General features: G+C 24.2%; 1 protein-coding gene across 3 annotated transcripts in view; it reads left to right on the plus strand.

Annotated features, from left to right (window-relative positions):
* LOC122718897 (dentin sialophosphoprotein-like) overlaps positions 1 to 13836 on the plus strand; it is a 99868-nt gene that overhangs the window by 23705 nt on the left and 62327 nt on the right. For all 3 annotated transcript variants that reach the window (XM_043944296.1, XM_043944295.1, XM_043944294.1), the window contains exons 4-6: positions 8846 to 8939; positions 9042 to 9370; positions 9749 to 9964. In XM_043944296.1, the coding sequence (XP_043800231.1) occupies positions 8846 to 8939; positions 9042 to 9370; positions 9749 to 9964 (639 nt within the window). The remainder of the gene's footprint in view (positions 1 to 8845; positions 8940 to 9041; positions 9371 to 9748; positions 9965 to 13836) is intronic.

Here is a 13836-nt window from a genome sequence, read left to right on the forward strand (position 1 = left end):
GTAAAAATAAATTTCGAATTTAAATTATCAAATTTGAAAAATTTTTTATTTAATACGAAATAGTTATTATGGAAAGAGTAAACAATATAAAAATTATTATACACTTACGAGTCTCGATTTTCAACTAAATTTCCTGTGTTTGGACAGGAAACGATCGATAACAATAATAGTATTCGTTTCCGGTGGAAGAATGAAAAAAAAGCGTAGATAGTTTCATAAAAAATACATTATTTTATTTACATTGTTATCTTTAAAGGATAAATTAAATGTGTAAAAATGGACGTTCGTTGATAACCGAGTGACCATTTAAAGTATCGTTTACAATCAGCAAGGTGTGGTCGTTAACTATAATCATCACGAACAACCAATCACTGGCATGCCATCATTGATTGGTTCTTCTTTTTCTTTACGTGTGATCTCATCGAGTAATTTTTTTTTAAAGTACATTTTTTAAAGTACATTTACTTTAAATACACTTTAAGTGATGTACGATTTTTGTTTTCTTTTTTTTTCTTTTTTTTTTTTTTTAATTGTTAATTATTAATTGTTTGGTATTGAAACGAATTTAAAAATTCATTTTGAATAATGAAATCATATTTCTTTAAAATCTATGTAATACAGAGCTTGTGAATCAATTTTTATAAATATCGAACAATCGTTATAAAGCATGGATATAAAGCGAAATATCGCAAGAAACTTCCTTTTTTTTTTTGAAAACATTTGCTTTGATTGCGAAGTTTTGCAAAGTAAATCTAGATATGAAATTTTTTAATAAACTCTTTCTTATTCTTAAAATGATATTCTATATATTCATATAATTTAAAATAATTAGCAAATATTTTATTATTAAAAATAGTATTAATAAATGTAGAAATTTCCAAACTTTTTATTTTAATTATAGATAATCTTATAAATATATTTCTTCAAAAGCAATGAATAAGTCAAGATTATATATATCGATTTATATGATTTTTATAAAAATAAAACATATAATAAAATTTGTTACGTCAGACATATAAATAAAATTTACGTCAAGTTGAGATTGACATATATACATATATTGCAAAAGCTATAATGCAACATTAAAATATTAGATATTCAGTTAAAGATTAGATAAAAAGTATATTTTGCAGTGAAAAACAGTAGATAAAATTAAAAAGAGTAGAAAATAGTATTTCACTTTCAATAGTATGATAATAATAATGAATTATCGTTATATTAATTCTTAGGTGACACTGTAATCTTCAACGAGTTTTATTAAAAATTTCAATTGAAATCAATAACATGAAATTTTAGAGACATAATGATTTGCATTCCTGAATTAGTGATCGTTCGGCCTAGATCCCAATATGTGACTTTAATGTTTCATAGGCGAGGGAGGTTAGGTACAAGGCTTCTTTTAAGCTCTATCGATTCGGTTGAAAGACGAATTACAATGCGTTGAGGGCTGTTATGACGGATGCTTCGACACGTAAGATCTTTACGAATGCTTTCCGTGCGTGGATTGTTCATTGAATTAGTAACGCGCAGAGATTAGGTCAGTAAATAAAGAAGTACGAAAGAAAATTCATAACGAATATTAATATGTTTTAAAGTAAATCGATCAATAATGTTAATTGAATATTGAACAAAAATGTAATATAAATACATAACTATATTTTTAATCATATGATTTTGTATTATATGAAGTTTTGTTAAAATCTATTAGTAAAATTAAGTGAAGTAAACGCGTTTTATTTGTTTGCGATATTTTACTCTTTGTTGCGTAATATGGCTGTCTGACGACTCATAAGCCCGTTTTAGAGTACAAAGAATTTTACACGTGCTTCGTATTCGCTATAGGCATTCGAACTGAGTAATTGCATACTCTATATATTTAGTCTATTTTAGTCGTAACATTCTTATACTGTATTTGTTTAAATAATTATTGTATTGACATTTTCGATAATGAGGGTCGTTTAACATTTTTAATTTTTTCTTTGAGATGGAAGTTGGTATACATTTTTATCATCAAATGTTCACTCTTCGATATAATACTATTATTTGCACTACTCGTTGATAGATGGCGATGCGATATATTCTATCTTAGCTGCCATCTTTATGAAATTATTTGAAATGAAAACTAATTGAACATTTTAAACCGTCTATCCCAATATCGTATAATTTGTTAACGCTATAAATAAAGTAATTTATTCTTTTGTTTTGACTCTTCGTTGCATTGATGACATATAGTTCATATATTTTATAGACATTTTCAAGTAAATCGTGAAAACAATAATAATATTTATATCTTATCATATGAAATGTTTTTTCATGTTTAATCATTTTATAATATCAAAGGATATAAAAAAGAATATGAGTTAAAAAAAGTAATTGATTAATTCAATTTCATTTTTATCACGAAATTATTAAATTAAATAATTAATAACTAAATGTAAAAATTATACTATATTTTGTTTTTATTTATCAAATTAGACAACCATAAAATAATCATGAATTCAAAGTGATTAGTTGTTATTACTATGTTCTAAAAGGTAAAGAAATCATTATAATCAGTGAGTATAAATCATTAATTATTGTTAATTATATTATAATAATTTTTTTAACCTTCTTGATATTATGTGATGGCAATAATTGTTTTTTTGCCTATAGTTACAAAATATTGGTATTCAACGTAACAAGATAATAAAATATAAAGAAAAGAAATATATGGGTATGTAATTCATTCTATATAATCGTGAATGATACGATAATAGATTAACAATTGAGTTTATCAATTAGACAAGAATATATATTAAATACTTACGATTAGGTTACATGTTTTTCAAATTTTAAACTGATGTATAGAATATTTGAAGTATTATCTTATTTGTGATAAGAGAGTATTACAACAATTCTCCAGGGAAAATTATTTATCGATATGATTTCTCGACAAAATGAAAAGATATGAAACAAATGATAGTGAATCTCTGTGGTCTCTACCACCCACGAACACTGTCAGTTTACGATGAAATCTCGATAGGATCACGATATTTGCGTCATGAATATTTGAAAACTTTGGTAGTGCATTATTTTCTCTTTAACTTATGAAAATATGACAGTGTCATTGGGACGAATTCGGAAATATTCTCTAGTGCCGTATCTAGATCGATGTCCGGAGTTCCATGGAACTGATGGATATTATAAGGTATTCGAAACAATTTTTCTAATCTTCAAAATTAAAATATAAAATAAAATAAATTAAAAAATATGATTTTCATAAAAATCTGTTTTATTAATAAATAATTTATTTCATATGATTTTAATTTGAGGTTAGATAAATATAAATAATGAAATGTTAATTGCTTGAAATATTTATTATTAAGTAAGAGATATTTCTAATTTGATAATGATTTATGATTCATATAATTAGAATATGCAAATGATGGTAACGAATAGTCATCTGATGATTTGTTTGAATAATTTGTTAGAGATACATCCGTTCTTTTTGCTTAGAAATTCACTTGATATTGATCGGAAGTAATTGTGCAATAATTGCATATTAACACTTCATTGATTGGTTCTGACTTCAATGCTGATTTTAATTTAATTTTAAATATAAATTTTTTTGGTTTATTAAAAAAAGATTATATATATAAAGAAATTAAAATATAATAAGTATAATCGAAATCTGAAACTTATAGAAAATTAATTAATTTTTTTTCAATTGTAAAATACAATTATTAAATATTTTATAAAATTATATATATAATATATAATTTACTTAATTTATTTAATTCAATATTTAATATAATTATATGTTAAGTAATTGAATAAAATAATTCTAAAAATATAATTCATTATAATTAACGAATGTTTGTCATTCAAAAATAAATATTTTTTTTTTAATGTTAATTCATTAGAATAATTCATATAAAATGTAATATATTCATTCATTCGTTCATTTAAAAAAAATGTGATTAAAAAGAATTAACATTTGAGTCATTCTATTTCTGAATATTATTTCTTTTCACTAATTAATAGCAATATTTTTAAAGTTAAGTTTTATATTTCTTAAAATATTTAAGAAATATTTTTTTTATTTGCTTTTAAATATTTCTTAAAATTAACAGTTTTTTTTCTTACAAGAAATTACATATTTACAAATTATATTAACAAAGATCTCTTGTGTTAATTAAGATATTTATTAATCTTATCTGTTTCTATAATTGTTCAAATAATTAACTAGCAAATTGCATCAAGATTAAGAAAATTACATTTGAATTTTTTTATGTAAAATAAAAAATAAAAAATGTAAGTATCTTTATATATTATAACAAACTGAAATAAATTATTTTATTCAGTTTTACTATTTATCATTCTTTATTTTTATTATTTCAACTTATAATTTATTTTATCATTTAAATTTCAAATAACTCAGTAATAAATGTATGTAAAAATGTATGTTATATATGTTGTATTTTATGGTGCAATTAATTTTACTTACAATCTGATACAGTTCTGACATAAATTTTCAAACTAGCCAAGTCATTCTTTATTTTTCCAAAGAGTTCCAACTCGCATCCTTTGTTGTTTATTTTCGTTGGCATCTTGTATCCGTCCTTCTGGAAGCTGTAAGTACGTCCTTGTTCCCGGTATCGAACGATTCAGCAATGTGCACGTGGTTTAACAATAAAGTTCGCCAACTCTTTGCGATAAAATTACTATGTAAGTACCTCATTCTTGAATGTAGCCACCTTTGAAGTATATACTTGGAAAGCTATGCACCAATGCCAATGTTTTACTCATCCTTGAAAACAATTTTGGTTCTTTTGAAATGCTCTTCATAGTTGTTGTATTATTTCATATCAATAATAAAGTTATCAAAATGGCTTTCTTTCAATATTTTCTTTTTGAATTTCGAATCATTCTGATTTCCATTTTTAATAAATACACAAAACATATGTATATCTAACGTATGTATATCTAAATATAAATCTATTTTTTCTTTAAAATTCAAAAGTTTTTTAAAATATTACAAAATATTGATCGATTTTCTCATTATTTCTAGCATCAATTTTGATTTACTTCTGATTTCATAACAATCGTTATTGTATCATGTGATTCACATGGTCTTCTATCTAGACGTTAGATCTAGGCAACGTTAATTCAAAACGGCAGTCGAGCTCGGCATAGCGAATGAAACGAATCACGATTTACATGAATGTACACTTGTTCGTTCGATGAAACTAATAACGGATGTATAAATTACACGAAAGGTTATGTGATAGAAAATTGAACTATCATTTCGTATTCCTGTGTCATACAACATATGTATTTTGTTTTGTTTAATTTTACTGTAGTTCCTTTTATCCTGTTGGAATTTTATGTTTTCATTGATTTTGTTTTTTTTTTTTTTATTTCATTCTGGCGCCATAAGTATTTTATTTTTATCTCTGATGAATCTTTTATCTTCCTTTTTCACCTTGTCTCGATCGAGTTCTATATTTTTCTTTACAAATTTTTATCTCAAAGAGCGCGAGATAATTTTTTAAGCATGCTTTTGTTATGGTCATTAAATCTCTTTATTTTTTTTTTATACTATGATGTCAGAATCACACTTCATCGTTTCAAGATAATAATCATCTATAATTATATTTGAAAATTTTGTATTTATCATCAAGAGTTTTATTTTTCCAAAAAATATATTAAATATTGTTAAATAATTATGTAACTTTCTAATGTTATGTTATATTTATCATCATTTTGTATATATAAAGAAAATTATATCTTGGTGATATAATTATATATAATTTGATATTCGATTTATATAACTTTTACAATTATTTTTATAGATTTAAAAAATTTGAAATATTGAAAATATATATATTCGGAAGATAATTGCATAAAGATTCGAATTGGACACTCTGTATAGCGTACACGATACGGAAGTACTATTTGTATATACAGTTACACACATTATTTATTCAGACACTATCGTATCTCTTAATTTGTTACCTTGTATACAAATGAAATATTTAACTATCTTCTTGCTTATGACACATGCCAATAATAATAATCATTATAGATATATGGATGTCATAGACTTTAAAGAAAAGTATTATTACAGTTGAAAAAAATTATGATACTTTTAAATCTTTTGAGGTTATCAATAGCATATTATTGAGCGATATAAAATCATAAATGACGATATTAAAACAATTTTATTTAATAATTAATTAATAGATATTAACATGTGCTTACAAATATTCAATTCGCAAAAAGAAACGAGTAAGAAAATCACTTAAATGTGCGAAAATAAAAAGAATTGGGGGATACGTGTAAAATCTCTTAACACGGATGGTGTCTCAGATCGATCGAGGATAGGATTAGAATTTATGTCGAGAGTGAATACAATTGTACGAATGGTAACGATCGATCGAATTTATACGGTTTCTTCGTGGCCGTGTGTTTCTACGAAACGTCTTGGCATCGTACGATTTAATACGGGCCGATAAATTAAAAAGAAAAATATAATTCAGTCAAGGAGAGAAGAGGTTATGTCGCGCAAGTTGGACGACAAACGTTTGTAATATGGTGAAGTAAAATAAATATTTGTGCATGTTTGCCATCTTAACATGAAATGATTTTCAAAGTTTTTGTTTTGCGAAATCTTCAAGAGACTGCTGAGAGTTTGCTCAATGATTTGATGCCAAATCATGCCAGAAGGGTATGAAAAGAGATTATTAATTTGAAGAGTATTAATATAGAGAATAATAATAATATAGAGAATATGATTAATCGCGTGTGTATGTACTTATTTTTTTTTTTTTTTTAGAAAAGATATAGTTTTATTTATTTTATAATTTTATTATTAATGGAAATTATTTTAATTTTTTTAGACGATATAAAATATAAAAAATAGCGTGTTTTTTTTTTTTATTCTGTTTTTATATTAAGTAGCTAATATTTCTTACGTGACTGGTTAATAATCATAATAAATGAAAATATAAGATATATGTAAATACTAGATTATCGTATGGTAATAATGATCATAGATAACGATATTTCTGCATTATGTATTTCATTTTTTATTGAAAAATATAAATGATATATACGTAATGTATTTTTTGTTTTACTTAAAAATAATGATTTCTGATAAATGAAAGTATTTAATTAGTTCATATATGAATCTTTAAATCTTTTGTATAAAATTTACATTTTTTTTTTCAGTTTATATTTAACTAATATAATTAATCGTAGATTTTCAATAATGATTAAAACAAGGATTATATTATTTTCCATAAGAAACGATCTTACGTGTATAAAACATTAGATCATTTATATATACGTATATAGTAGATCTTGATTGTTCATTGGAAGTATTCCAACTGATTGTTCAATATAATTGGAAGTATTCCAAGAATTTGTGCAATGCTGTGTAAAAAACGAAAAATAATATTTCTCTGGCTTAATAGATTATTTGAAATCCTAAGAATTTCGTTCGCTACTAATACTATATAAGCATCATTTGGATTGGTAGATTATTCACGAACGAATTCAAGTTTCGATAAATAAATTTTCAATTCTACTAATTATGACATTTTATCTTTTCTTGCGTTTGAAATCAAATAAAATTTAATATAAGAATTATAAATAATACATCGGATGGTAATATTATATATAATCTTCGCCATTCAAAAATTAGATAAGTTTGGATTTACTTGGCACGAATCTCTTCTGTCATTCCGCGACTCATATTCCGAGAATTAAATGATTAAAATTTTACTCTAATTTTTCAATGAATTTCAATGGCGTTAAATGCTAAAAATGTTGTAGACGTACGTAAGAGAAAAATATACAAATCTCTAGAATTTCTATTATAAAAACAAATTGAAATTTTTAATTTATTGGAGTATCCTAAGATTGTTTACTTTTACGTACTTTTTCATGGCAGTAAAATAGCCGGAAAATTAGAAGAACCAGCTGGTTGTATCAGATTTGGATACAATAACTTTTAGGTTATGTTTATCTTTTTATAGATTCATAATCAATTTGCTATCTCGGTACGTGTTCTGTTTTGTTGATTATTCCTTGTAATTTTATTAATATAAATTTTATAATGTATTGTCAAGTGTAATATGATAAATATCAAGATTAATGATGCGAAATTAACGAATTCACGGTTATTCGTGATAAACATTCATTTTTTTCAACAACGATAACTCGAATGATATTTGTTATGATCGAGAAAACATATGAACATGTCAAAATCCCTTTTTCTAAGACATTTTGCAAAAAAAAAAAAACGATCAATGATAATCGCTTTTGAGCTAAATATAAAACGTTGTATCATCTAAGCTTTGTTGATTAAATAATCATATCTAATCTTATTATCCTATTGTAAAGTTTTAGTTTCGTTAGAAGTTTATTACAACTTTTTGTCTATTAATTTTTCAAAGTATCGAAATCAATAGTGAATGAATAATTTTTCTTCAGTAACCGATAAGATTTTTTTCCGGAAAAATATTATTCATAATATCGTGTCATGTGTTATAATTTAGAATGATAAATTATAAATAATAAATTATAAATAAATCGAAATCAAAATAATAACAAATTCTGATAATTGAAATAAGAATAATATAAATTAATAGTATAATAAATTTTGTATAATGACAATTAAAAATTTATATAAATTGAAATTCCAATATTGCATAAAATGTAATTTAAAATAATTATTTTTTATATGTTTTATATATTTTTATACAATTATATAATTATTTTTTATATTTTTTATATATTTTTTATATTTACATATAAATATATTTTATATATATAATAATTATTATAATGATTTTTACAGGAACTTGGATCGCAACCATTACCAACGATCGTAACCGAAGATGCAGATACTTCGGGTCAAGCGTCTCACGATCAAGGTCACAGGCCGCGAGCAGGTAAAATGATTATATTATCATTTAATTGAATAACATGGTTAAATTTTTTTTTTATTTCTAATGTTATTTACATATATATAATGTTTTCAATCGTTACGACAGGGACCTGGGGTTCGCATTCTAGAACTATCAGGAAACCCACCTCGGGCAGTGCTCCTGGTTCTGGAAAATCGACTCCTCTCCCGCAGCAAGTGGAGCCTTCAAGTTCATCAAGTAAAGGCAAGAAAGTTTCTGGCACGCGATCTGGCTCCACCAGTCGTAGTAATAGCCGTAGTAATAGCGCAGAACGCAGAAGAAGCGGTGGAACTGTTGATGACACAGCCAGCCCTACCAAAAAACCAGCACTCTTTGATGCGTTTAGACCAAGGAGTAAATCTGATGCTAGCAAACGAAAGCCCAGTATTATAGCGAATATGAAAAGCGCTATGCAGGTATAATAATAATTTTCGTAAAGAAGAATGAGTTGATTAGTAGGAAAGAATAGAATGTATAATTTCTCATATTATGAAATGATATATATATATAAAATATTTAAATTTATAATACAATATATATATATATATACATATATAGGGAATATGATAGACATAACAGTTGTTAAAAGATTTCATAATGACGTAAAATTTGTATGACAGATAATGATGAAATGATAAAAGAAGTAAAATGATTTATATATGTAAAATGATAATATATATATATAAGAAAATAATTAATTATAATAGCCAATTGAGACGATTTCGAGTTATTTGTATCAAAAAATCAATAAAAAATTATATTATATTAATGTAATACCATTGGATATCTTGCAGCATTCTTTGCACAGAGGCTCACACGGAAGTTCAACGACAGATATACGTACAGATAGGGATCATCATAGAGATGGCAAGGATCATAAGGAAGGTAAAGAACCTATGGGACGTCCTCGAGCAGGTTCAGAAAGTAGCAGAAATCCTGTTAGTAAAGTTATGGATCTTATTAGACACAGAAGTCACAGTACCCTTAGTGCAGATGACAAACGAAAAGCGGTAAGCGATTTATCCTATTATACAAGGTTCATTATTTTTTTCTTTTTGTCATAATATTGCAATGATGTTTATTATGAATATAATAACCGACTTAGTATTTAAAATAGTTTCCTACTTTATCATGAATAATACAAGTTTATAATTATTTTTCAACAAAGATGAAATATAAAATAAATTATTTATGCATAGTTATACGGGACATGATCTTATAAGAATAAAAGAATAAAATCCGAATAACAATTATATTTATAAATAAATAAATAGATGTATTATTTTATGGGACTTCGTCGTTGAGATATCACATTCTGAATTACCGATCGTGTAAAAGATCAGAAATTTCATTTATACATTTACATTTAGTTTTAATTTTCACCACTTCTCATGCTCTGTAATTGTATTCTCTGCTGAATCGTTAAAGTTGAAAACTATATTCAAATGGTAAAAGCTTCATAAATGCAAGTTTATTTCGTAACCTCATCTGCTATTAAATACATAATACAATTGATTTAACGCTTAAAGTTTTATATAATAAATATAATAATTTTATTAATTTATTTTGCATTCTGTTAATAAAGAATACAAAGTATGATTTACAAACATTTAATATTTCAGTTATAATACTAAAAAATTTATTCAATTTTTTTACCTTGCATTATTTTACTTCAAATTATCTCGAGATTAATTATTGATACATCGTATAAGAAAACTTTGGATGAGAAAACTAAAAAATTAGGGCGAACTCTTATATGACTATGCTCATTTCTGCCCGAGTTCCAAACAGAGAAAATTGCAATTCGTTTCAATGTTTCTCTTCTTGATAAAGCGTGACTTTTAAAAACGAACAACTACTGTTTGATTTGTCTTAACAATATTTCAGCGAACAAAAGAATGTTAATGATGTGTCTTTATTTTTTTTTCGACTATATTAGAAAAATATTTTTTTTTTGTTATTTTTGCAATTATTTTAATATTAATTTTTGCTCATCAGACATGTTATTATATACTATCGTATCTTATTATTCCTATATTTTATCGTATCTTATTATCTATTATTCCTATTTTATCACGATATGCAAGAATATTAATTTAAATAAAAAAACGAATCATTATATTTTATTTATATATATGTTGCGATAACGGTATAAAAAAAAATATAATTTTATATGGAAGAGATTCTTGTAATGAAGTTGTAAATAATTTGTTGAAACATTCATCAATTCATTCTTCATCGTTGTTTATTTGAATAAGTATAATTTTCAATTTTTTTGTTATGTCGATAAACCTTAGTAAAACTTGCAAATTTTGAAGATTTTTAAATCCTGCCTATTTATCTTTAAAATTATACATTAATCTTTTAATCAATTTATTCTAAATTTCATTTATTTAAACATATATTTTATCTAATAATTAAACAAACAATTATACATTCATTGATTGAATTATCTCTAGTTATTTTTGACTTCGATGCAATGTTTTATTTGTAATTCTTTTTTATTTTTATATTTTTTTTTATGATTTAACCATAAAACGATTTTTATCTGAATATTTTCCAACGAAATTCTCTTTCGCGTTTCAACGTTCTTGGTCATATGTCACATGACTCGTTAGTGCTGAAACCAGTTTCGTTTCTCCTACCGATCACAATACCGTAACAGTTTCGTTACTTCGTTCTTGGAAATTTATTCTCTTACTCTCTTTAAAATTAAAATTTTTTGAGAAAATTGAAATTTTTATTATTTTTCTTGTAACGCCATTATTTAAAAAAAAAAGCATACGAGATTCAATTTTATCCTTGAAAAATATAACGAAGAAATTCTCAAATTTATTTAAAAGGTAATATTTTAAAGGACATCATGTGAAACTTCAAAATTATATATGTTGAAATAAAATTTTAAATGTAATCGAGTACAGAAAATGTTTTCATTCGAATTTTATGAAACTTAAGATTAATTAATTCATTAATTCATTTTATTTTCACATAAATTTTTGGAACGAATAATTTATATTTTTATCAATTGATTTTAATTCTCTCATGTAAGCTAAATTTAGTTTATTTTGAAATATCATAGGAAAAATAATTTAAGAGATATCTGTTAATAATTTAACAGATAAACTCTTTGCGCTATTAGGAAATCTATTTTTTACGCAGTTGACAATGTTGAAATATAATAGGTCATCTCATAAGTAATATCGTTTCGATGATTAATTTTAGTGAACAAATTTTTACTTTCTCTTTTCCAAAGATATTTCATCTTTTTAAATAATGTTTTAAATGTTAACTTTTAATTTTCAAAAATTTTGCCACTTGAAAAGTTAATTCATTAATTCAATCAAATCAAATACCAAATGAAAAGTGAAAAAAATAAATATATATATAATGATTTGTTATATTTTATTTATAAATAATATTTTATTTATATTTTATTTATTATTTTTAAATAATAAATAATAAATAATGATTCGTTAATTAATCGTTAAAAGAATATTATAAATATGTATATATCGATGTTAGATTTATAAATATTGATTATTTATCTATTTTTTCTAAAATCCTTCATTCTAATGAATACATTAAAATGCAATTTTTTATAATCAATTTTATTTTAAATGTTAATATGTATATAATATATATATTTTTTAAAAAAGTAATATTTATATTTCTTGAATTTTTAAACATAAAACCTGGAAAAAATTGATAAATTTTTAAATAAGGCAATAATAATATCAATTATTTATTCTATAATCTATTTACTTCATTTTATCATTGCTTCTATAATATATAGTTAATATATTTGCAGAATCGATTTTAGAAGTCAAAATAAATATAAAAGTAAATAAAATGTTAATTGAGGCTTATTTATTTGATTATAAGCAATTTAAATTTGCATTAAATGAAGCAAGACAAAGCGATACGATAATAAAGTTGTATCATTCTATCTGATCTAATACAAATTTCAATTGCTTACATATATAATAATCCTCGACCGACATTTTTGTATATTAGTTTTTATGTTTGTTTTGACCTCTAGAATTGATCCTCCAAGTTGTCGCACGAATATGTTAACACTTTATATAACCGAGTATCGTAACATTGAAAAAGAATCTTTTGACAGATTGCCGCTCGTTTGTTTATCATAATCATACATTACTTATCCAATTTTTCATATGAATTATATACAATCAACATAACTTATATTATACGTTAAAATTTTATTAAATATATATATATATAATATAATAATATTATATATAAATATATAATATAATATAAATAATTCTTTATAATTTAAATCACATTTAAATTAAATTAATAAAACGTGTTATTTATAAGATAACCTAATAAATAGTTCAAAGTATCTCATTTAAATTATAGCATTTCTTATTGATAAAACGTATCTTTTCTAATATGTTCTGTCATGTTATTATTAATATCATTATTCTTTCGAATTAGAATTTCTCACTAACTACGATTCGATAAATAGAATTCGTTAAACGCACAGGTGGTTTGAAATTATGACGTTACGAATTTTGGTGGGAGTCACGTTTTTATGTAAGTGGTGCACATGTAAACGGCACCGACCTAAGCATGTATGACGTATGCGAGCAAAGAGCGGAGAAAAAGACAGATTCAAGACGTGCGTTTTTCACTCAGTGAGCTACGGAACTTGCGACGTTCAAGGTGCTAGGGAAACGTGCTCGCACTTCTATTTGTCGAATCGTGCGCGCTCTCTTTACAACTCTTTACAACTGATTCGTTCATTTCGTCCATCGAAATCCTATTTTTCAAGTTCCATGAAGAATTATTAACAGTGCGGTGATTCAAATGTTAACATTCTTAACGTCAGTTTTATTATACAATAATTAATTCTATT

The sequence above is a fragment of the Apis laboriosa genome, unplaced genomic scaffold (assembly GCF_014066325.1).
Source record: "Apis laboriosa isolate Shangri-la unplaced genomic scaffold, ASM1406632v1 scaffold68_cov148, whole genome shotgun sequence".
Taxonomy (NCBI): domain Eukaryota; kingdom Metazoa; phylum Arthropoda; class Insecta; order Hymenoptera; family Apidae; genus Apis; species Apis laboriosa.